The 25,475-nt window shown below is 46.5% G+C and overlaps 1 protein-coding gene across 9 annotated transcripts in view; it reads right to left on the reverse strand.

The window, feature by feature from the left end:
- LOC119966499 (partitioning defective 3 homolog) overlaps positions 1 to 25,475 on the reverse strand; it is a 939,848-nt gene that overhangs the window by 558,107 nt on the left and 356,266 nt on the right. For all 9 annotated transcript variants that reach the window (XM_038798290.1, XM_038798285.1, XM_038798283.1 and 6 more), the window contains exon 3: positions 17,123 to 17,303. In XM_038798290.1, the coding sequence (XP_038654218.1) occupies positions 17,123 to 17,303 (181 nt within the window). The remainder of the gene's footprint in view (positions 1 to 17,122; positions 17,304 to 25,475) is intronic.

Below are 25,475 nucleotides of genomic sequence, written 5' to 3' on the forward strand. Positions count from 1 at the left end.
CCCTCGCCGTTAATGACCCCGCTGCTCCACCCTCGCCGTTAATGACCCCGCTGCTCCACCCTCGCCGTTAATGACCGCGCTGCTCCACCCTCGCCGTTAATGACCCCGCTGCTTCTCCCTCGCTGTTATTGACCCCGCTGCTTCTCCCTCGCCGTTAATGACCCCGCTACTTCTCCCTCGCCATTAATGACCCCGCTGCTTCTCCCTCGCCGTTAATGACCCCGCTGCTTCTCCCTCGCCGTTAATGACCCCGCTGCTTCTCCCTCGCTGTTAATGACCCCGCTGCTCCCCCCTCGTCGTTAACGACCCCGCTGCTTCTCCCTCGCCGTTAATGACCCCGCTGCTTCTCCCTCGCCGTTAATGACCCCGCTGCTTCTCCCTCGCCGTTAATGACCCCGCTGCTCCACCCTCACAGTTATTGACCCCGCTGCTTCTCCCTCGCCGTTAATGGCCTCGCTGCCCAACCCTCGCCGTTAATGACCCCGCTGCTCCACCCTCGCCGTTAATGACCCCGCTGCTTCTCCCTCGCCGTTAATGACCCGGCTGCTCTACCCTCGCAGTTAATGACCCCGCTGCTTCTCCCTCACCGTTAATGACCCCGCTGCTCCACCCTCACCGTTAATGACCCCGCTGCTTCTCCCTCGCCGTTAATGACCCCGCTGCTTCTCCCTCACCGTTAATGACCCCGCTGCTCCACCCTCGCCGTTATTGACCCCGCTGCTTCTCCCTCGCCGTTAATGACCCCGCTGCTTCTCCCTCGCCGTTAATGGCCTCGCTGCCCAACCCTCGCCGTTAATGACCCCGCTGCTTCTCCCTCGCCGTTAATGACCCCGCTGCTCCACCCTCGCCGTTATTGACCCCGCTGCTTCTCCCTCGCCGTTAATGGCCTCGCTGCCCAACCCTCGCCGTTAATGACCCCGCTGCTTCTCCCTCGCCGTTAATGACCCCGCTGCTCCACCCTCGCCGTTATTGACCCCGCTGCTTCTCCCTCGCCGTTAATGGCCTCGCTGCCCAACCCTCGCCGTTAATGACCCCGCTGCTCCACCCTTGCCGTTAATGACCCCGCTGCTCCACCCTCGCCGTTATTGACCCCGCTGCTTCTCCCTCGCCGTCAATGACCCCGCTGCTTCTCCCTCGCCGTCAATGACCCCGCTGCCCAACCCTCGCCGTTAATGACCCCGCTGCTCCACCCTCGCCGTTAATGACCGCGCTGCTTCTCCCTCGCCGTTAATGACCGCGCTGCTTCTCTCTCACCGTTAATGACCCCGCTGCTCCACCCTCACCGTTAATGACCCCGCTGCTTCTCCCTCGCCGTTAATGACCCCGCTGCTTCTCTCTCGCCGTTAATGACCCCGCTGCTTCTCCCTCGCCGTTAATGACCCCGCTGCTTCTCCCTCGCCGTTAATGACCGCGCTGCTTCTCCCTCGCCGTTAATGACCCCGCTGCTTCTCCCTCGCCGTTAATGACCCCGCTGCTCCACCCTCGCAGTTAATGACCCCGCTGCTCCACCCTCGCCGTTAATGACCCCGCTGCTTCTCCCTCGCCGTTAATGACCCCGCTGCTTCTCTCTCGCCGTTAATGACCCCGCTGCCCATCTCACTGTTAATGACCCCGCTGCTTCTCCCTCGCCGTTAATGACCCCGCTGCTCCACCCTCGCCGTTATTGACCCCGCTGCTTCTCCCTCGCCGTTAATGACCCCGCTGCTTCTCCCTCGCCGTTAATGACCCCGCTGCCCATCTCACTGTTAATGACCCCGCTGCTTCTCCCTCGCCGTTAATGACCCCGCTGCTCCACCCTCGCCGTTAATGACCCCGCTGCTCCACCCTCGCCGTTAATGACCGCGCTGCTCCACCCTCGCCGTTAATGACCCCGCTGCTTCTCCCTCGCTGTTATTGACCCCGCTGCTTCTCCCTCGCCGTTAATGACCCCGCTGCTTCTCCCTCGCTGTTATTGACCCCGCTGCTCCACCCTCGCCGTTAATGACCCCGCTGCTCCACCCTCGCCGTTAATGACCGCGCTGCTCCACCCTCGCCGTTAATGACCCCGCTGCTTCTCCCTTGCTGTTATTGACCCCGCTGCTCCACCCTCACCGTTAATGACCCCGCTGCTTCTCCCTCGCCGTTAATGACCCCGCTGCTTCTCCCTCGCCGTTAATGACCCCGCTGCTTCTCCCTCGCCGTTAATGACCCCGCTGCTCCACCCTCACAGTTAATGACCCCGCTGCTTCTCCCTCGCTGTTAATGACCCCGCTGCTTCTCCCTCGCCATTAATGACCCCGCTGCTTCTCCCTCGCCATTAATGACCCCGCTGCTTCTCCCTCGCCGTTATTGACCCCGCTGCTTCTCCCTCGCCGTTAATGACCCCGCTACTTCTCCCTCGCCATTAATGACCCCGCTGCTTCTCCCTCACCGTTAATGACCCCGCTACTTCTCCCTCGCTGTTAATGACCCCGCTGCTCCCCCCTCGTCGTTAACGACCCCGCTGCTTCTCCCTCGCTGTTAATGACCCCGCTGCTCCCCCCTCGTCGTTAACGACCCCGCTGCTTCTCCCTCGCTGTTAATGACCCCGCTGCTCCACCCTCGCCGTTAATGACCCCGCTGCTTCTCCCTCGCCGTTAATGACCGCGCTGCTTCTCCCTCGCCGTTAATGACCCTGCTGCTTCTCCCTCGCCGTTAATGACCCCGCTGCTTCTCCCTCGCCGTTATTGACCCCGCTGCTTCTCCCTCGCCGTTAATGGCCTCGCTGCCCAACCCTCGCCGTTAATGACCCCGCTGCTCCACCCTCGCCGTTATTGACCCCGCTGCTTCTCCCTCACCGTTAATGACCCGGCTGCTCCACCCTCGCAGTTAATGACCCCGCTGCTTCTCCCTCACCGTTAATGACCCCGCTGCTCCACCCTCACCGTTAATGACCCCGCTGCTTCTCCCTCGCCGTTAATGACCCCGCTGCTTCTCCCTCACCGTTAATGACCCCGCTGCTCCACCCTCGCCGTTATTGACCCCGCTGCTTCTCCCTCGCCGTTAATGACCCCGCTGCTTCTCCCTCGCCGTTAATGACCCCGCTACTTCTCCCTCGCCATTAATGACCCCGCTGCTTCTCCCTCGCCTTTAATGACCCCGCTGCTTCTCCCTCGCTGTTAATGACCCCGCTGCTTCTCCCTCGCTGTTAATGACCCCGCTGCTTCTCCCTCGCTGTTAATGACCCCGCTGCTTCTCTCTCGCCGTCAATGACCCCGCTGCCCATCTCACTGTTAATGACCCCGCTGCTCCACCCTCGCCGTTATTGACCCCGCTGCTTCTCCCTCGCTGTTAATGACCCCGCTGCCCATCTCACTGTTAATGACCCCGCTGCTCCACCCTCGCCGTTAATGACCCCGCTGCTTCTCACTCGCCGTTAATGACCCCGCTGCTCCACCCTCGCAGTTAATGACCCCGCTGCTTCTCCCTTGCTGTTAATGACCCCGCTGCTTCTCCCTCGCCGTTAATGACCCCGCTACTTCTCCCTCGCCATTAATGACCCCGCTGCTTCTCCCTCGCCGTTAATGACCCCGCTGCTTCTCCCTCGCTGTTAATGACCCCGCTGCTTCTCCCTCGCTGTTAATGACCCCGCTGCTCCCCCCTCATCGTTAACGACCCCGCTGCTTCTCCCTCGCCGTTAATGACCCCGCTGCCCATCTCACTGTTAATGACCCCGCTGCTCCACCCTCGCCGTTAATGACCCCGCTGCTTCTCCCTCGCCGTTAATGACCCCGCTGCTTCTCCCTCGCCGTTAATGACCCCGCTGCTTCTCCCTCGCCGTTAATGGCCTCGCTGCTCCACCCTCGCCGTTATTGACCCCGCTGCTCCACCCTCGCAGTTAATGACCCCGCTGCTTCTCCCTCGCCGTTAATGACCCCGCTGCTTCTCCCTCACCGTTAATGACCCAGCTGCTCCACCCTCACCGTTAATGACCCCGCTGCTTCTCCCTCGCCGTTAATGACCCCGCTGCTTCTCCCTCACCGTTAATGACCCCGCTGCTCCACCCTCGCCGTTATTGACCCCGCTGCTTCTCCCTCGCCGTTAATGACCCCGCTGCTTCTCCCTCGCCGTTAATGACCCCGCTGCTTCTCCCTCGCCGTTAATGACCCGGCTGCTCCACCCTCGCCGTTATTGACCCCGCTGCTTCTCCCTCGCCGTTATTGACCCCGCTGCTTCTCCCTCGCCGTTAATGACCCCGCTGCTCCCCCCTCGCCGTTAATGACCCCGCTGCTCCACCCTCGCCGTTAATGACCTCGCTGATTCTCCCTCGCCGTTAATGACCCCGCTGCTCCACCCTCACCGTTAATGACCCCGCTGCTCCTCTCTCACCGTTAATGACCCCGCTGCTCCACCATCGCTGTTAATGACCCCGCTGCCCATCTCTCACTGTTAATGACCCCATTGCTCCTCCCTCACTGTTGAGCTCAGATGTTTAGGGCCTTGTACTAATAATGACAAGTTTGCACGTTCGATCCCGCACTGGCCAGCAAGCATCCTCGGTCTCAAGGGTCAACCTTTCTTTGGAATTCAGAAATTGTTGCACCAATAGACCTTTCTGCCCTCATTATCAATGCATAACTCAGCCTCAGGCCATCCCAGACCCGGCTACCTTTGGCTTACTAGTCTATTAACATTGCCATTATACTACTCACCTTCTCCCCTGATTAGAGGAGTACCGAACGTGGATGTCAAAACCTGTGATTAGCTGGTATCCAATTACAGATTCTGTGTCCCCCATTCTCGCTGCTCTAGCTCCTCCAAACACAGGTAATGTCCTCTCTGCTGCTCTTGCTTCTCCTCCAATCATAGATTGTGTCTCTGGAGCAGACACAAGGCCTTGGGGGAGGAACTGAGATTGGAAAGAGCTGGAGAAGATATTCCAGTCAGTCTTACTGCCACCATGCAGGGGACTTTCGGCTGCGCCATTACTAAATCGGGCCAAAGGAGGCCCAGGAGAAGAAGCCGAAAATGAAAAAGCAGAGGAAAGATAATAATAATAATAATAATAATAATAACCAGCCCGAGGCAGCTAGAAACACAGTCATGAAGCTGGGAGCAGGACCTGGGGGAACTGCCACTCAGCCTGAGGCCAGCCTTCGGACTTGGCTGCTGCCCATGCAGAAGAGATGGTGCTCTTGGCTTTTGAGATCTCAGCTGCAACAGACCCTGGCTGAGCTTGCAGCATGTCATGTTAAGAGAAGTGAGAAATTGAGAAGATTTACACAAGTGCCAGATAATGGGAGGGTAAGGGTTCGAGGTCTGGTACCATTTCCTCTCTGATGGTTAGCTTGGTGCAGCAGCATCAAATTCTGTGCATTCTTTGCATTGCACAGCTTGACACTTGGAAGTCAGTATCTTGACATGTTCTTGAATACTCGCTTCAAACAGAAGTGTTGAGGGACCAAAGTGGCAGAAGGAAACCAAATAATGCTGAAAAGCACTGACTATTTGCGTCATTTTTAAATGGGGTTGCAGATGCAAGACTCTATCCCAGTAAAGTTAGCTAGTGCCAAGTATTTTAATTTTAATTTTGGGAACAGAGTATGAGAGATTTATTTGTCATAAATTTACATTTTATTTATAAAATACATTTATAGGAAATTGAATAAATTGAAACATAGAAAATAGGGACAGGAGTAGGCCATTTGGCCCTTCAAGCCTGCACCGCCATTCAATATGATCATGGCTGATCATTCCCGCACAACACACATGCATACACGCACAGTCGTTTGTATTTGCCTTGTGTATTTAAAGAAAGAATACATAAATGCAGATGGTAATGTTCCTACTCGATTACTTCACCAAATGAAGGAGTTAATGAAAATGAAGAAGAAGCCCTGGAAATCAAAAAGATAGCCCAGGAGCCGGTGCATTCAGGGAGCAGAGGGGTCGATTGGATACAGTGTGGGTTGGGACTTGGGTTGCAGCATTTTGGAGGATCTCAAAAGTACCGAGATTAAACTGTGAAAGGCAGACTAGGAGTGCATTGGAATAGTCAAGACTAGAGGTAACAAACAGATGGAGGAGGGTTTCAGCAACAGATTGGCTGAGGTAGGGGCAGAGTGAGTTGTTGTTACAAAGGTGGAAATGAGATTCATCAGTGGTCGCATGGATCTGTGATCAGAAGCTCATGGAGATAGAGAGATCTCCAACACAGAAAAGGCCCTTTGGCCCATCGCATCTACACCCGTCAAAAACAACCACCAAAATATTCTAATACTATTTTCCAGCACTTGGTAGATGCACATCTAAATACTTCTTAAATGTGATGAGGGTCTCTGCCTCCATCATCCTTTCAGCCAGCGAATTCCAGACTCCCACCCCCTCTACGTGAAAAAGCCTTTCCTCACATCCCTTCTCAACCCTAGTCCCACCTTCCCCTTTTGCTCATAGACCCGAAATATCTTTCCCTTTTGGGTGTTTATCCAATTCCTCTTTGAAAGGTGCAATTGAATCTGTCTCCACCGCACTCTCAGGCAGTCTGTGTCACATCATAATTACATGCTGTATAGACAAGTGTCACCTTTGGTTTGTGATTTTAGATGTTCCTTGCTTGCATTGTTAGCCCTTTCGATGCTATATGTAGGCTATTTGTAATCCCCAGGTCACGTTTAACTTTAATCATTCGGTGGTTGCTGTCCTCTAGGACTCCTCAGACGTTTATTTCCTCTGCTGTAACTGGATCATTTACAAGTACGAGGGCAAGATTAGCACTGTTTAGTCAGAAAACAATCATCTGGAGGAGACCACAAGTCATTGTGACATTGACAATTTAGAGAATACAATCAACGCATACAACAGATTGACAGAATCAAATGTGCTAATTGCATAAAATTATGGGAGCTGTGAATTAGAGAACTAAACAAAGTTGAGAGCAGCACTGCTCTTTCAAAGTCCTGTATGATTTTGCTGAAATATTCAGATGAGAGGCAGATTATTCTTGAAGTTAATACAAATACGACACAACAGTGTGCCCCAATGCATTAAAACAATGCAATTAATGTTGCACTTGATCGCTGCTGTAAATATGGGGTAGAAATTCCACCTCAAACGAGTTTTCTTTCTACTTACCAGCAACTGTGTTGAATATGGAAGGGTCCTGAAACACTAACTGGCTGTCAGTTTTCGAACATGGATGATCTAAACGTTTCCTCCAACCACACAAGACAATGCATCGCTGAGAAAGGTCTGTGGGCTAAGAAATCTGGATGCCCTTGTACATGAATCACAAAAGGTCAGCATGCAGGTAAAGCAAATAATTAGGAGAGAAAAAGGAATTTTGGCATTTATTGCAGAGGGAATGGAGTATAAAGGTCGGCAATTCTTGCTACGATTTTATAGGGCATTGGTGAAACCGCATTTGCAGTACCATGTACAGTTTTCGTCTTACAGTTTTTGCAAACTTAAGGAGGGACATAATTGCATTGCAACCAATTCTGAGAAGGTTCACTCGGCTCACTCCTGGGATGAGGGGTGGCACGGTAGCACTGTGGCTTCTCAGCTTCAATTCCCGGCTTGGGTCACTCTCTGTGCGGAGTCTGCACGTTCTTCCCATATCTGCGCGGGTTTCCTCCAGGTGCTCCAGTTTCCTCCCACAATCCAAAGATGTGCAAGTTAGGTGGAGTGGCCACACTCAATTCCTCTTAGTTACCAAAAAGGTTAGGAGGGGTTACTGGGTTACGAGGATAGTGGAAGTGTGGTCTTAAGTGGAGTGGCCGTTCCAAGGGTCGGTGCAGACTCGATGGGCCAAATGGCCTCCTTCTGCACTGTAAATTCTATGTTCTATCATGTTCTTGTGGGAGACATTGAGCAAGTTGGACCTATTCTCATTGCAGTTTAGAAAAAAAAAGAGGGCAACTTACTTAAATTGCAAGATTCTAGAGGGATGTGAAAGGGTCGATGCTAATAGTGCAACTCACAGAATCATCATAGAGTCATAAAATTTACAGTGCTGAAGGAGGCTATTCGGCCCATCGAGTCTGTAACAGCCCTTGGAAAGAGAACCCTACTCAAGTCGCAGCTTCTACCCTAACCCCATAACCCAGTAACCCCACTTAACCTTTTTGGCTACGAAGTGCAATTTTGCATGGCCAATCCACCGAACCCACACATCTTTGGACTGTGGGAGGAAACTGGAGTTCCCAGAGGAAATCCACGCAGACACGGGGACAACGTGCAGACTCCGCACAGACAGTGACCCAAAGCAGGAATCAAACCTGGGGCACTGGAGCTGTGAAGCAACTGTGCTAACCACCGTGCTTTCTCTTCTTGCGCAAGAATCGAAGAGCTGGGGGCCCAGTTTCAAATTAAAGGATCTCCCATTTAAGACAAGGATGAGGGGGAGTTTCTCCTCTCAGAGGGTTGCTAGTCTATGGAATTCTATTGCAGATTGCAGTAGAGGTTTGATCATTGAAGATGTTCATGGACAGATTTAGACAGATGTGATTACCAAGAGAGTCAAGAGAATGAGGGGCTGAGGAGTTCTTGGATAGGCAGGCAAGAAAGTGGAGCTAGGGCCACACTCAGATCAACCTTGATTTTACTAAATGGCATAGCAGGCTTGATGAGTCAATGATCTGCTCCCGCTTCTATTTCTTATGACTCCTCAGGTGCTAACCATCCCGAGGTTCAAATCTACCATTATCAGCCCTCTCCTCAAAAACAAAGCTCAACCTCTGTCCCTATTAACTATTGCCCCTTCTCCAACCTCTCTTGCCTCTCTGAAGTCCTTGAACCAGCAGCCACCTTCCAAATCCAAGCCCCATTTTTCCCTTCAATTACACTTCTATGCCTGCCACAGTAGAAACAGTCCCTACTGAAATCAATGTGATATGCTACGAGGCTGCAGCAAAGGGAATCCATTCCATCCTCTTGCTGCTGGCCTGCGGTCTTTGACAGTAGACCAACCATCCTCCTCCAATGCCTCTCCTCCATGATCTCACTGAGCGAGACTTCCCGCAACCTGGTTTCTAATCTGACAGAACATGATTGACCTGAAGTGCTAATCCCATTCCTCTCTCCATTGTTGCTGTCAAAACGGAACATTTTCTCTTTTTATTTCAGACTTCATTCCAAAATATCCTTGATAATTCCTTTCTTGGCTAGCATGCCACCTCCTACCCCCCAAAATCCTGACCCATCCCAAACTCTGCTCTCCAAATCCTAACTCATACCAAGTTCTATTCATCCATCACTCCTGTATAACAATGACACGCATTCATTCATGGCCCATTACACCTCAAATTTACAACTCCACCCCCTCGTCCCTCCATGCAACCTACTCCAGTCTGACAATACATTGTTAACTTTCTGCTCCTCCTCCTGCACTCAACCAGGGCTGCCTGGGACCTCAGCATTGGAATTCCCTCACTATAATCCATTTGCCTCTCTACCTTGCTCTTTCCTTTTTTTTAATCTATTTCTTTGACTAAAGTTTTGGTCATCTGTACTAATGCTTCCTTACTTGGCTTAGTCTACAACTAATATTTGACACACTCCTGTGAAGCAGCTTGGAATCTAATTAACATCTTCAAGGGACCATATAATTGACAACTGCCATTTTTGGAATTAGTAAATGAAAGCTAAAAATTCTGTGGGGGGTTTGAACAACAGGATCGGAACGATGACATTCCAACAGTTTATGCATTTTTTTTCTTGATATCCAATAAGGGACCAATTAATAACTGAGCTTTTGAGAATAGAGAAAGATTGAAATTAATTCAGCATTTCAGATATCTGTTCTGGCAATTGGGCTTTTAGAGAGCTGCAATGTCCCAGAATAACAAACATAAAAGTAATGAGGTGCAAATGCACAGTCCTGTACACAATATGCTGGAAATGAATAATTTGTTTCTAACTACTGAACAATCTCTAATTAACTGTTATTAAATTCAAAAAATCCTTACTACTTTCTGTTGCGATCATTTAAGACCCAATTCCAATTTTTGTACTCCCCTCTCCCAGGTATTTGCTCCATTGTTTTCTTTTGACAGAAATGGTGGGGTACAATTCAACATGCAGTAGCATTTGCACACTTCATCGAAGTAGCTGGGCAAATAGCCTTGTGGTTTATTGGGCAGTGGCAACCATTTCCCAAGAGCGGCATGAGAAGCATCATTCATGCCAATTACTGCCTGAAACGGGAATTGAACCTGCGCTGTTGCCGTCGCCCTACAGTAATAAATCAGCCACCCAGCAAACCGCGCTAACCAACCTCCCTTTATGCTGTATGCCATTTCTGTCCAGAAATGATGGAGGCGGCTTAGAAATAAACTATTGTCGCCTTTGCCAAAATGAATGTTCTACGAACCAATTTACGTTGCAAAAAAATGACACTCACTGATGCACAAACATATTTTAAAAGAACTGGTTAAAAACCAGCAATATTTGGATTTCAAATGAAATTAAATTTCCCACTTGCACAATAACTATTAACATTGTTTACAACCCTAACATCGGAACAGTTTTAAAACATTTAATAAAACAAATCAGAGTGTACATACGTGAGTAGCCAGGTTCAAGTCCCATGTAAGGAATAGCTTGCCACGGGAGGAGTGTTCGGGGCGCTGTTCAACAGGCTTCCCTCACTATTCCCAAAATGGGAAGATGCACTGAACAAAAAATCTAATATTGCACAAATTAAAATAATTGTGCATTGAACTGTAGACCCTAATTCCTTTGGTGCATTTTAGATTCTGTAACTTTCAAGAGACAGGAAGGGGGAAACTGCAGATGAGACAGCACCTAATGAAGATGCTCCAAAACGAAATAAAGCAAACAGAAATAGAATGCAGTACCATAGGTTTACATTTTCTTCCTGTAATACAGAATTTAAGCGTAACAGACATCTACAGACACTGAAAGATGCCCTCGTACGAATGGGATATGGCGCTCGACTCATCGATCGACAGTTCCAATGCGCCACAGCAAAAAACCGCCCCGACCTCCTCAGAAGACAAACACAGGACACAACCAACAGAGTACCCTTCATCGTCCAATACTTCTCCGGAGCGGAGAAACTACCATATCTTCTTCGCAGCCTTCAACACGTCATTGATGAAGATGAACGCCTTGCCAAGGTCATCCCGACACCCCCACTACTGGTGTTCAAACAACCGCACAACCTTAAACAAACCATTGTTTGCAGCAAACTACTCAGCCTTCAGAACGGCAACCATGACACCACACAACCCTGCTATGGCAAGCTCTGCATGACGTGCCAGATCATCGACATGGGTACCACCATTGCACGCGAGAACACCACCCACCAGGTACGTGGTACATACTCGTGTGACTCGGCCAATGTTGTCTACCTCATATGCTGCAGGAAAGGATGTCCCGAAGCGTGGTACATTGGCGAGGCCATGCAGACGCTGCGACAACGAATGAACAGACATGGTGCGACTATCGCCAGGCTGGAATGTTCCCTTCCAGTCGGGGAACACTTCAGTGGTCAAGGGCAGTCAGCCTCTGATCTTCGGGTAAGCGTTTTCCAAGGCGGCCTTCAAATCGCACGACAACGTAGAATCGCCGAGCAGAAACTTGTAGTCAAGTTCCGCACACATGAGTACGGCCTGAACTCGGACCTTGGATCCATGTCACATTACATTCACCCCTACCATCTGCCCTGGGCTTGCAAAATCCGACCAACTGTCCTGGCTTGAGACAATTCACACCTCTTTAAACTGTGATTATCTCTCTCTCCAATTGCTCCGCCTGGACCTGTAAAGAATTAATTACTGGCAAAGACTTGCATTCAAAGTATCGTCTTATATATGGACAAAATCAATGATGCATGTTTTTGGAACCCACCTCTTCATTCACCTGAGGAAGGAGTTGTGCTCCGAAAGCTAGTGATTCGAAACAAACCGGTTAGATTTTAAGCTGGTGTTGTAAGAAAAATAACTCTTGTCATGTTACAGAGGGAGATATCATTCAAAGCAGTGACAGCCCAATTCATGGCGGACGGTTTGCACCTGAACCGAAATGCAAAGAAAGCAAAGTACAGTACAATTGCCGGCAACAGAACACCCCACCCGATGAACTTAATGCTCATTTCGAGCAGGAAGCCAAGTGCCCCAACAACCTTGGACGCACTGATATCTATCATCACAGCTTCAGAAGTCAGATTGGCCTCATTGAAAGTGAACCCACAGAAAGCAACGGGTCCTGACAGAGTCCCTGGTCGTGCAAACCGCCCACCTTAGAAGGTCCTACTGTCCCCAAAATGGTCCCAATGTCCCAGAAATCTGAAGCCCTCTCTCCTGCACCATCATTCCAGCCACACGTTCATCTGGACTCGCCTCCAATTTCTATACTTGCTAGCATGTGGCACCGTAAGTAATCCAAATGCCAAAAAAAAACAGGAAATGTGCCTCAACGAGATTGGTGGTCTTGACATCTATCATTATGAAGTGCTTCGAGAGATTGAGATACATAAACTCCATACTTCCAGACTTCCTTGAACCACTGCAATTTGCAGACTACAATAACCGGTCCTCAGCAGACGCCATCTCCCTGGCCCTACACTCATCCCTGGAGCACCTCGACAACAAGGATAACTACGTCAGACTCCTATTCATTGACGACAGCACTACTTACAACACCATAATCCCAGCCAAGCCCATATCAAAACTCCAAAATTTAGGACTTGGCTCCTCCCACTGCAATTGGATCCTCGACTTCCTGATACAGAGACCACAACCAGCAAGAATAAAAAACAACACGCCCACCACGGTAGTCCGCAATACTGGGGCCTTCCAAGACTCCGCACTTAGCCCCCTACTATACTCCCTATACTCACACGACTGTGTGGCAAAATTCGGCTCCAACTCCATCGACACATTTGCTGATGACATGACTGTAGTGGGTCAGATCGCAAGCAGCAATGAGTAAGAGTACAGGGAGAGATAGCGAACCTGGTGGCATGATGCAATGACAACAATCTCTCCCTCAATGTCAGCAAAACTAAGGAGTTGGTCATTGACTTCAGGAAGCGAAGTGTCATACACACCGCTGTCTGTATCAATGGTGCCGAGCTGGAGATGGTTGACAACTTCAAATTCCTGGGCATACACATCAACAGTCTGTCCTAGTCCACCCATGTCAACGCTATGACCAAGAACGCACAATAGTGCCGATTCTACCTCAGGAAGCAAAGGAAATTCAGTTTGTCCACAATTACTCTTACCAATTTTACAGGTGCACCATAGAAAGCATCCTATCTTGCTGCATCACAGCTTGGTATAGCAACTGCTCAGACCAAGACAAACTACAGAGAGTCATGAACACAGCCCAGTCTATCATGCAAACTCGCCTTCCATCCAAGGACTGTGTTTACACCTCCCGCTGCCGTGGGAAAGCAGGAAGCATAATCAAAGACCCCTTCCGCCCAGGTTATTCTCTCTTCCAACCGGCAGAAGATACAAAAGTCTGAGAACACACACTAACAGATTCATAAACAGCTTCTTCCCCGCTGTTACCAGACTTCTGAATGGCCCTCTTATGTATTGAATTGATTTCTTCACACACGTTCTTTACTGTGGTAGCACTATACTCTGCATGCTTCACCGATGTCTATTATTTACATTGTGTATATATCCTATGTCCTATGTTTTTCATGTTTGGAATGATCTGCCTGGCCTATATGCAGGTTTCACTGCACCTCTGAAGAAGTGACAATAAATCTAAATGAGACAAGTATCCTTGCAGGGAGATTTGTTAGTGCTGCTGAGGAGGGTTTAAACTAACTTGGCAGGGGCCTGGGATCCTGTGAGATGGTTCAGCAGGGATAGATGCACAGCTAAAATTAGAGGAGACGGCAAGTGAGTTAGGAAGGCATAGAATGTCCAGACAAATTAAGACATCAAGGTGTTTGGCAAGATTGGATGGTATTTATTTTGATGCATGGAGTCTGACGAACAAGGCAGATTAATTGAGGGCACACATTAAAACATGGGGTATGATGTCATTGCTATGTCTGAGACATGGTTGAGAGTGGGGGGGGGGGAGGGGGAGGATTGGCAGCTCAATATTCAGACAAGATAGGGGAGGAGTTAAAAGAGGGTGGGGTGTTGTAATAACTATTGGAAGACATTCTGAGATTCAGAATTAATCTGCCTTTCGAGATGCAGGGATAAATCAAGAACAGTCAGCCTGGTTTTGTTAAAGGGAGGTCGTGTCTGACCAACTTGATTGGAGATGAGGACAATGCATTTAATACAGTCTACTTGGACTTCAGCAAGACTTTTGATAAGGCCCCACATGGGAGATTGAACGGAGGTCAGAGCCCATGGGATTCAAAGACATTTGGCATATTGGATCCATAATTGGTTGAATGGCAAGAAGCAGAGGATGATGGTCAAGGAGTGTTTTTCTGACTGGAAATCCGTGTCCAGTGGGGTCCCGCAGGGATTTAGCTTTGGGGCCCTTGCTGTTTGTGATTTTATAAATGATTTAGATATGAAATTAGGAGAGTTTATCAGTATGTTTGCGGATGATACAAAAATCGGTGGGTTGGTAAACAGTGAGGAGGACAGCCTTCGATTACAGGAGGATATAGATGGGCTGGTCAGATGGGTTGATCAGTGGCAAATGGAATTCAATTGGATGGTGTGAGGTGATGCACTTGGGCAGGACAAACAAGGCAAGGGAATACATGACAAACAACAGTACCCTGGGAAGCATCGAGGATCAGAGGGATGTATGTACACCGGTCCCTCAAGGCAGCAGAGCAGGTGAATACAATGGTTAAGAAGGCATTTGGTATACTTGCCTTCATTAGCCGAGGCACAGAGTTTAAGAGCAGGGAGGTTATGCTGAAACTGTATAAAACGTTGGTTAGGCCACTGCTAGAGTATTGTGTGCATTTCTGGAATCCACAATACAGGAGGGATGGGACAACACTGGAAAGGGTGTAGAGGAGATTTACCAAGATGTTGCCTGGGCTGGAGAATGTTAGTTATGGAGAGAGATTGGATAGACTTGAATTGCTTTCCTTGGAGCAGAGGACTGAGGGGGGGGGGGACATGATTGAGATGTACAAAATTACAAGGGGACAGATAGAATAGACAGGAACAAGCTTTTCCCCTTGGTGGAGGGGTCAATGACCAGGGGGAATAGATTTAAGGTGCGGGGCAGGAGGTTTAGAGGGGATGTGATAAACAACTGTTTTACCCAGAAGGTGACGGGAGTTTGGAATTCGCTGCCTGAAAGGATGGTGGAGGCACAGTCCCTCATTACACTTAGGATCAACATTGTATGCGCGCCATGGGCACACAAGGCTGTGGGCCATATGTTGGAAAACGAGATCAGAACAGTTAAGTGGTTGTTTTTTGACCGGTGCAGACATGGTGGGCCAAAGGGCCTTTTCTGTGCCGTATGATTCAATTACCCTATGACTACATTCTATTTGCCATCTAGGCAACAGCCAAGAGCAGCAGTAAGATTTTACAGTACATAACTGGATTATGCAATTTAAGCACGTGACCAAACTAATTCAGTTTCAAAGCATTATTTGTAACTGTCTGGGGAGAAATCAATCAGCGGTGGTTTTTAGTTTCTACAAGCCCAATACACTATTCATATTAACTACACCAGTACCACCTCAATTAGCAAAAAATTACATCAGCTGTAGCAATTTTCCAAGTCTTAGTACAACTAATAGTCAATCGCCCCAGGCAGACATAATAATTATGGGTCATAATTACTGAATTACATATCATCAACAGCAAATGTGCCAGTTCAATAATAAAATATAATAAAATTATGCTGTAACGCAAAGTATTCAATCCACAAAGTACAACTAGCAAAGCAATGGTTTGAGATGGAACTATTTAAGAAAATATAAAACTGGATATACCTATTTGCAATCACATAGGATTATATAACAATTACAGCACAGAAACAGGCCATTCAGCCAGAGTTCTGTACCAGTGTCAACGTGCCACAGGATACTCACCCCCCACCTCTTAATTTAACCCTGCTCAAACGTCCTTCTTTTCTCCTTAGTGCACATACCTAGCTTCCCACTACATGGATCTGTGTGTGTTCAACTCCATTTTCTACCCATTCTCAGGGTAAAGACTTTAAATTTCCTCACTGAATTATCAATGACTGTTTTATACTTGTGACCCTATATTACTGCAAGAATAGTACTGTAACCAACCCTAAAGTCAGAATGATTTTCTTCATCAGCAAGTCTCTTTTTCCCCCCCCTGTGAATTGTCACATAAAGGACTAATTAAATAGCAGGATTCCAGTGAGATATTTCAGGATTAAATGGCTTCTTGGCATTCCCAGGAATTCATCATAACAGACTTTACAAAGTCTTATGGTCACATCCACATATATACTTCATGGTCAATTATTCACATTTGGGCTATCACACCTTGGAATGCATTTCAAATTTGGGGGGGGGGGGCTATTGGTGAGTGAAACGAGGAGATACTTTGGTATTAAGAAAGATCCATGTGACACGTTCTAATTCCATGGGTATCTGGGATGATGAATGTCGCCCTTGTATACAGGAGGAGACTGAAGAATACCAAAAATTGTAAATGTTCAATCATTCTTGAAATCACACCCTATGACTTCATTTCTGGACACCAGATCTGAATGGTGGACAGGGCAAACATTGACATTGCAAGAAACGTTACTCAGTTTTGTTTTTAAAGCTGTATTTTTCTCCACTTGATTTCTCCTCATCCGCATTTCTCTACTTGTCCGAAGGATACTTCGTGGATACCAGGCATCTGTCATCCATATGTGCACATCCCAACAAAAACTATTAGGCAGAGATTAGGAGCAGAAATTTGGACTAGCTGTGATCACACTGAATGACAGAACAGATTTGAGAGTGGATAGCCTACTCCTGTTGCTGCATCCCTCTGTATTCTTCGCTTTTAGATATCAGAAGGTGAAACAAAACAATATGTTTCAAATGATTCACATTCAAAGGGGGGGAATAAAAACAAAAATAAATCATAAAACTTTAAAGTTGAGTCAAACAAGAATAGTCGCAGGATGGTATTATTATTGCACAAAGGCACAGGCCCATTTTTCACAATCTCCATGCACTAGTGACTGTGCACATAAAAGGACTTACTTGTTCGGAGGACAGATGGTGTGACTTCAATCTCACTTGATGCTTGATACGGTTGGAACGCAGACAAGGAGTTAGGTGCAGATTCATTGCCGAATATCTCCGGGCTTTGAGTGCCAGTTGAACTAGCACTCGTACCATCACCACCATGGTGGGGTTCTTGTTCTTCAAAGATGGCAACTAGCTGTAGAGGCAAAAAAATGAGTGAGAAATACAAGTCTTGTGGAGTTGCATACCCCAAGTCACCAGCAGGTATCCATCCAGTAGCTTGATTTCAACTGTTGCCAAAACCAGACTACTGATTTATGACAGCATTTATTGTTTCATTGCATACTGCAGCAATTATGACACAAATTTTTCATTATTAATATTGTAATTACAACTTATTCAGGAATACTGATTTCATTGTAATTTAAGCATTAGTTATGGAATGTTTATGCTGTAACTTTTCTGCTATTGCAATGAAGCACACCATCAAATAATTGCATTTTTGTCAAGTGCACAAGTATGTTTTGGCTGTAATTCTTGTAGATCTATATTAAACAATGCCAGAATTAAAAATAAATAATGATCCTTTCCATTATGTAATAAAAATGGTCCATGAGGTAAATCCATTGGTCCTCTGACACTGACCATCATCATCATCAATAAACTGAGGAATGGGAGGGGGTTGGAGTGGATTGGGGAGGGCGGGGGAAAGGGGGGGGGGGGGAGAAGGGGTCAATTTGTGGGCAAATTAACCATAACTTGCAATTATTCCATTGCTATTTTGTACAGTGTTATGTTATGCTGCTTCAGATAACACAGGCTTCTACTTGATGCAGTCTTAACTAAAGGATGCTCCAGACTCTGAAATTAGTTCATCGTGTTTATTGAACTATTAACACAGTTCTCAAATGAGTTTGACTCTCTGCTAATCTAACTGTAGTAACTCAGTCTAACTGTACCAGCCTGCTCCAAGCCACGTGCTGGGTTGTGATGCTGCTGATCAACCCAGTCTAACTCTCTAGATGTCTGCCTGTGGAAAGAGGCAGGGTGTGAGTGCCTCATCCCTTTTATAGTGTTTATGTCATGCCCCCTTGTGGTGATGCCACCTCGGAGTGTCCTGACTGCCCATTGGTTCTGTCCTATTCTGAGTGTTCATTGGTTGCATGTTTGCATATCACGACATACAGTAACAATTATCACTGAAGTCGCAGAAAGAACAGGTAGTAGCTTCTCAATAAACACCGATTTTTCAATCTGATTTAATCAGGCGTGCTAAATGTCAGGAATTACCAACATGATGACTGCAGGGCTTGTGTCATTTTCCCAAGTGCTCATCCAAAGCTATCAGTAACTCATTCATTGAGTGAACGGAAGCATCCTACGAGCAGGACAGTTATCCTGTACAGCTCAAGATGATATAAAATTACTTTGAATTCACAGATGCAAAAATGTTCAGGATAACCTAAGCCAAATAGGTGTCAGCTTGGAATTGGGCCTTAGCACGAAACAGCTCAAAGGATGTAATGCACACCATTTGACTAATGGAAGGACTCCAACCATTGCATCTGCAGTTTTTTTTAAAATCCACACAATGCTCTGGACCACCAATAAAGTGTTGAATGCGTGCCAACAACATAGTGTGCAGTTTCTGAACGTTAAACATTTCACTGGTATACGGACACTACCCAGCCACCTGGTTTTAGCATTAATGTAACTCTGTCACTCTGAAACCAGCAGTTTGGCTTCCATACAACCAGAAAGAAATGCTTGCAATGTCTACGCCTCTAACAGCACTGCCTAAAACAGCTCTGCATGTGCCTAGATATACATGTCCACAAAACTCCCACCCAGCATTTGAGGATTAAAGATTAATAGAGTGGGAAAGAGAATAATCCAACTATCGAAACAATTCAGTATCATAGCATAAAAAGGGAGAATGTGCAGAAATCACCTACACAACATTAATGCAAATGTGGCCCCAGGAACAAATACATGAACGTGTTCCTCAATTTCACAACAGTACAATTGGGTCATACACTGTCAGATCTCAACAAGCCAAAGAAGGGCAACAGAAAACCAACTTGAAACCACCATTGAAGCAAATCTTCAGCCAAAATAAGGTTCCAACAACATAAGAAAATCTGACCCTATTCCCAGTTTTCTCTAACTGAGAGTCATTCAGTCTCAAAACGTTATCTCCCTTCTCTCTCCACAGATGCTGTCAGACCTGCTGTGATTGAATGTCCAGCATTTTCTGTTTTTGTTTCAGATTCCAGCATTCACAGTAATTTGCTTTTAAGAAAATCAACATGTTTTTGATGCAGTGTTTTCTTCCTGCCCGGGAACTAAAACGTATGTCCAACTAGAGGCCGGGAACAATCAGAGTACTCGATATTTTACAGACTTGAATTTCAAAGCTCAGGTCTAACACTTGGAATTGGTTCCCAGTATACTGTTGTGTTTAATTTGGTGTGGACTGGCAGTAAACTAGCAAACCCAGTCTAGAGAACAGAAAATGTTAGGAGTTACCACAAAACAGAGTTGAGGGCAGATCAGTACCGTGCAAAGGTTGCTCTAGTTTGGCAAATCTCAGGAGTTGCCTGACTGGATCTGAAGTTGCTTAAAGTTAATTTAGTGCAATGAACCAGCCATTGCAGTCTATGATCTCAATAAATGCCTTTATCCAGCTTATGGCCTGTATCAGTCAAGACACGAGGCCCACAGAATTAGATACGGTCTTCCCTTGTCATTTGAACTTCAGGCCTAATTCCATTGACTGAGTAGATGCTGCACCAACGGAAAGTGCCGAAAGCCATTAATACCACGACAGCTTTGAATTTTGACTCATTTTCCCTCCTACCGTTATTTGTGTCAAGCACGGCATCCAAAAGGGTTTCTGCAGTCCCTGAACATAAACATGTCCTTTCATGCATCCCTTTTGATCTTGTAAAAGTTGGCAAGCATCCAATTGCTTAACCGTATCAGCATTTCCCTATTAACGTTTAAGCGCCGTCCTTGATGAGAAACTTTATGGGATTTAGAATATACAAAGCCTGGTTGAAATATAGCAATTGCAAGGGTATTGAGAGTGCAACCAGCCATTGTGTCAGACTATAGCTTTGTTCTGAACTTGCAGATTTGATGCAAGTTTCACAAAAATTTAATGAAAGCCGTAATACTCATTTGCTTAACTATGACAGTGCCAGTTCATTTTTAATGCTGCCCCTCAAGGAAGGTTATGTTTACTTTGCAAAAGATTCAGAATTTTCTCTCCGGTGGGTGAAATTCAAGAGTCATTTCCATCATGTTATACAACAATTTTGCACTTTTCAGGCGCTTGCATCTTCTCGCCAAGGTGCCCCACCCCATCCATATTGCACTTCTTTAAACATCAATGCGTTGAAAAATTTACATTTTTTTTTCAATGCTTTGTATGGCGCGTACAGAAACTGAACTTTAAAAAAAAAAATTAGAGTACCCAATTCACTTGGCATGGCCAAACCACCTAGCTTGCACATTTTTGCATTATGGGGGCGAAACCCACGCAGACACGGGGAGAATATGCAAACTCCACGCAGAGAGTGACCCAGAGCCGGGATCGAACCTGGGACCTCGGAGCCGTGAGGCTACAGTTCTAACCCACTGCGCCACCGTGCTGCCCGAACAAAAGGAACTTAACGGAAGACTAAGTATCACCAAAGCAGGAGACTTTCAGGAGGAGAGACCAAAACATTGGTCAAAGAGGTTGATTTTATGGAGGGTCATGAAGGAATAATAATAATCTTTATTAGTGTCACAAGTAGGCTTACATTAATACTGCAATGAAGTTACTGTGAAAATCCCTGAGTTGCCACACTACGGCGCCTGTTCGGGTACACTGAGGGAGATTTCAGAATGTCCAATTCACCAAACAAGCACGTCTTTTGGGACTTGTGCGAGGAAACCGGAGCACCTGGAGCAAACCCACGCAGACACGGGGAGGACATGGAGACTCCGCACATACAGTGAAGCAACAGTGCTAACCAGTGTGCTATCATGCCGCCATGGAAGATAGGGGGTTGGAGAGGCAGAAGGGTTGAGAAAGAGGGCAGCATGGTGGCACAGTGGTTAGCACTGCTGCCTCACGGTGCCGAGGTCCAGCTCTGGGTCACTGTCCGTGTGGAGGTTACACATTCTCCCCGTGTTTGTGTGGGTTTCACTCCCACAACCCAAACGATGTGCAGGTAGGTGGATTTGCCACGCTAAATTGCCCCTTCATTTGGAAAAAATGAATTGGGTACTCTTAAAATTAACAAAAAAGGAAATTCCAATGGCTGCATCAAGGGACACCCCTGTCCCTCACCAGAACCCCAATCGTTCCCCATCAGAATGGATATCATTGTGGAGTTTGCACATTCTCCTCTTGTTTGCCTGGATTTCGCCCCAACAACCCAAAGATGTATGGGGTAGGTGGATTGGCCATGTCAAATTTCCCCTTAATTGGAAAAAAGGAATTGGGTACTCTAAAATTATTTTTTTTAAAGAATGGAGATCATTGGATTGTTCTCCGTCAATCACACTTTGAGATTGTGCTGCTGCAAGTGACTCGAGGTTGATTTCACACACTGACTAACCTGGAATTTCCTAGCATTTTGATGGCCCACTGTCAGCATTTGCTGTCATTACCCCGCTATATCTGGTCCTAACCTCTGGATTTAACATGAACGTGGGTAAGACAGAGCTGCTAAAGATGTGCTCACCCATTCACTGCTCTACCAGAGAATGCCCCCCCCCCCCCTTCTCCGAGTCAGCAATCAGTTAAATCATCAGATAGTCGAAGAAATTATAAATTCCTGCTCTTAAAAGAAACACACATTTGTAACCACCTTCAGCCAGAATGTCAAGTGGATGATCCATCTCTACCTCCTTCTGTGGCCCCCGCCATCACAAATGTCAATCATGAGCCAATTTGATTCACTTCATTTTGTGTCGAGCAATGGTGCAAAGGAACTGAATGCATCAACAGGCAATGGCCCTGATAGCAGTCTGGCTGTAGTACTGCCCCAGAACAAGCTGGCCAAGATATTCCTGTATAGCTAGAACACAGGAATCAATCCAACTATCTGTAAAAATGCCCACAGATGTCCTGTCTACAAAAGGCTGGACAAATCCTAACGACCTTGTTTTCTGTAAATTATCAGACACTTTGGCTAGTTTATCAGTAAAACGTTTCATCTAGGTGGCCTTATTTAAGATGAGCAAAGGACAAACACGTGTTCAAGATATTCAAAACACCATAAAACAGTTATTCTTCCAAATTATTCCAAATACTATCTGACAAGATTGATCGAGCTGCGGGTCCAATCTTCAGTCATCTCAGGGCCCTCTCCTGCGAAGGTGGATCTTGCTCGCCATCGAGTCTTCACTGGGGAAGGTCTCTGGGTGTCTTTTTCTTATCCCCCTATTTTCAACTTTCCAGAAGTTTCTTTGGCCTTCAGCCAATGAGGTCACTGGGCTGGGATCGCAACACTCAATAAAGTTGCTGATTGCAACTCTGCAGGACATCAGGAACTCCCTACCCCCAAGGATCCATCGACAGGGGATCTGATCGTGGTATGTAAAATATTAAAAGGCATTGATAAAGTAAACGTAGGCCAAACGTTCACCCATGTGGGACAATCTGGAATGAAAGGTCACGGATATAGGTTCGGGCGCAGTAGATTTGGAACTGAAATGAGGAGGAACGACTTCCCGCAAAGGCTGGTACATTTGTGGAACTCGCTGCCCCATAGTGTGGTGGAGTTTGAGTCATGAAATGGCTTCAAGAATGAGATAGATATATTTCTGATTTTTTTTAATGGTTTAAATGGATATGGGGAACAGGTAGGGAAGTAGATTTTAGACCAGGGAAGGATCAGCCATGATCTGAATGGCGGAGCAGGCTTGAGGACTGAATTATTACTTCTGCTCCTAATTCTTATGTTCGTAGGACAGCACGGTGGCACAGTGGGTTAGCTCTGCTGTCTCACGGCGCCGAGGTCCCAGGTTCAATCCCGGCTCTGGTTCACTGTCCATGTGCAGTTTGCACATTCACCTGTGTGTGTGTGGGTTTCGCCCCCACAACCCAAAGATGTGCAGGATAGGTGGATTGGCCATGCTAAATTGCCCTTTAATTGGAAAAAATAAATTGGGTACTCTAAATTTATATATATTTTTTAATTCTTATGTTCGTAAAAAAGGAGATATAACTGGGTTTTAAGCAGAAATGCGAGACATATCTACTGCTGAATAACCAATCTGTTCCTGAAGAAAAATCATTTTATATACATGGGATGTTGTTAATTGCCTGTATTATGATCAAAAACATTCCAATTAGAATATTTTTCAATCTGCTCATGATTTTTCAACTTTTTACCTTAACCCCATGTGCATGACTTTTTACTTTCTGGTTGGCTGACTGTGAAAATTCTTCAATGTGACTGGCTGCTTGGACAGCTGGATATCATCACCGTAGCTCAATGCTCACATATTCACGACTGCCAAGGGAGTCAAAGGGAGGTAGACAAGAAAATAAACTTGATCACCCATGATCTTAGCAAATGGTGGAGCAGGCTCACTTGGGTCAAATGGCTTACTACTGCTCCTGATTCATATGATCATATGTTGGGAATCCCCTTTAAACAACACTGCAATCAATTGCACATGTATGAAGTTGAAGTTTTCCTCACAGAGATCACTAGATGTCTCAGCAAGGTCAAGAACAGCAGCAAGCCTTCTTGCTTCACTGATGATCACAAAATCATGACCCAGACTTGGATGTTCAGGATGCAATTTCACAATCTGCAGTTAGCCCTAAACTTGGAAAGTAAGGTGAACAATGAGGAGCTCAGTGATAAGATAACAGACAGGCTAATAGAATAGAATGTGCATAAAAGTGACAAATTAAATTTAATGCTGCAAAGTGTGCGATCAAATATTTATGGAAGAAGAACAATTCTCAAAGAGATACTGGAGCCAAGAGGCTAGCTGTATGTAGTAATCCAGGAGACACAAAGACTAAACAGGTTTATTTTAACTCAACAAATAAAGCCTCAGTGTACAACATCCAGCCCGTGATTATTGGAACTCCCGGTGAGTGTGGGAGCTGCATTTAAAGGGCTTATTAAAATGTCCCAGCTGGTTGGGGTTCCATCCGCTACCATGGGAACTCGTACTCGTGTTCTATGTTCTATGTTCTACGAGAATGTTATCACAGGGTTCATGTACACAAATCTCATTGAAGGTGGCAGAGCAGATTGAGAAAGTGGTTAAGAAGGCATGTGCAATTTTGGGCATAGAATACAAAAGCAAAGAAGTTACGCCGAAGCTTTATAAAACACTGATTCAGCCTCAACCAGAGCAACGTATCCATTTCTGGGCATCTTGAATCGGGAAGAAAGTGAAGGCTTTAGGGAGATTGCAGAAAAGGCCTGGAAGCTCAGAATGAGAGAATGGTTCCAGAGATGAGCAAGTTCAGTTGCTTGGATAAAATGAAAATACTGGGATTGTTTTCCATGGAGTGGGGAAGGTTGAGAGGAGATTTAATCATGAGGGTCATGGGGAGAAACTGTTCCCCCTGCCAGAAGGTTCGAGAGCCAGAGGATGTTGATTTGAGGTGATTGTCAAAGGAAGCAAAAGTGACAGGGGGATAAATTATTTTACCGGGAGGCAGTAGCGCAGTGGTATCGTCACTGGACTAGTAATCCAGACACCCAGGGTAATGCTCTGGGGACCTGGATTCAAACCCCACCACAACAGATAGTGGAATTTGATTTCAATATAAAATCTGGAATTAAAAGTCCAATGATGACCATGAAATCATTGTCAATTGTGGTAAAAAATCATCTTGTCACTAATATCCTTTGGGGAAGTACATCTGCCATCCTTACCTGGTCTGGCCTACATGTGACTCTAGACCCACAGCAATGTTGTTGTTGACCATAAATGCCCTGAGGGATGGACAATAAATGCTGGCTGAGCCAGCAACGCCCATCCCATGAATGAATAAAAAAAAACACAGCAAGCGGTTAGGATCTGGAGCTAGATTCAATAGTGACTTTCAAAGGGGAATTGGATTAGCACTGAAGGAGAAGAATTTGCAGGACCAGGTGGAAAGGATGCGAGAGTGGGGTGAGCAGAAGTCTTTTGCAGAGTTCTGGCAAGGACATGACCAAATGGACTCTTTCTGTACTGTAACCATTCTATGATTCCCTTTGGCCAAGCTTTTTATCATCATGTGACCTAATATCTCTTTTGTGGCTCAATGTCAAATCTTGCTCGATACCTACCGCTCCTGTAGATCACCTTGGGATATCTTACTACAATAAAGACATCCTTATACACGAGAGTC

Source organism: Scyliorhinus canicula, chromosome 5 (assembly GCF_902713615.1).
Source record: "Scyliorhinus canicula chromosome 5, sScyCan1.1, whole genome shotgun sequence".
In the NCBI taxonomy this organism is placed as follows: domain Eukaryota; kingdom Metazoa; phylum Chordata; class Chondrichthyes; order Carcharhiniformes; family Scyliorhinidae; genus Scyliorhinus; species Scyliorhinus canicula.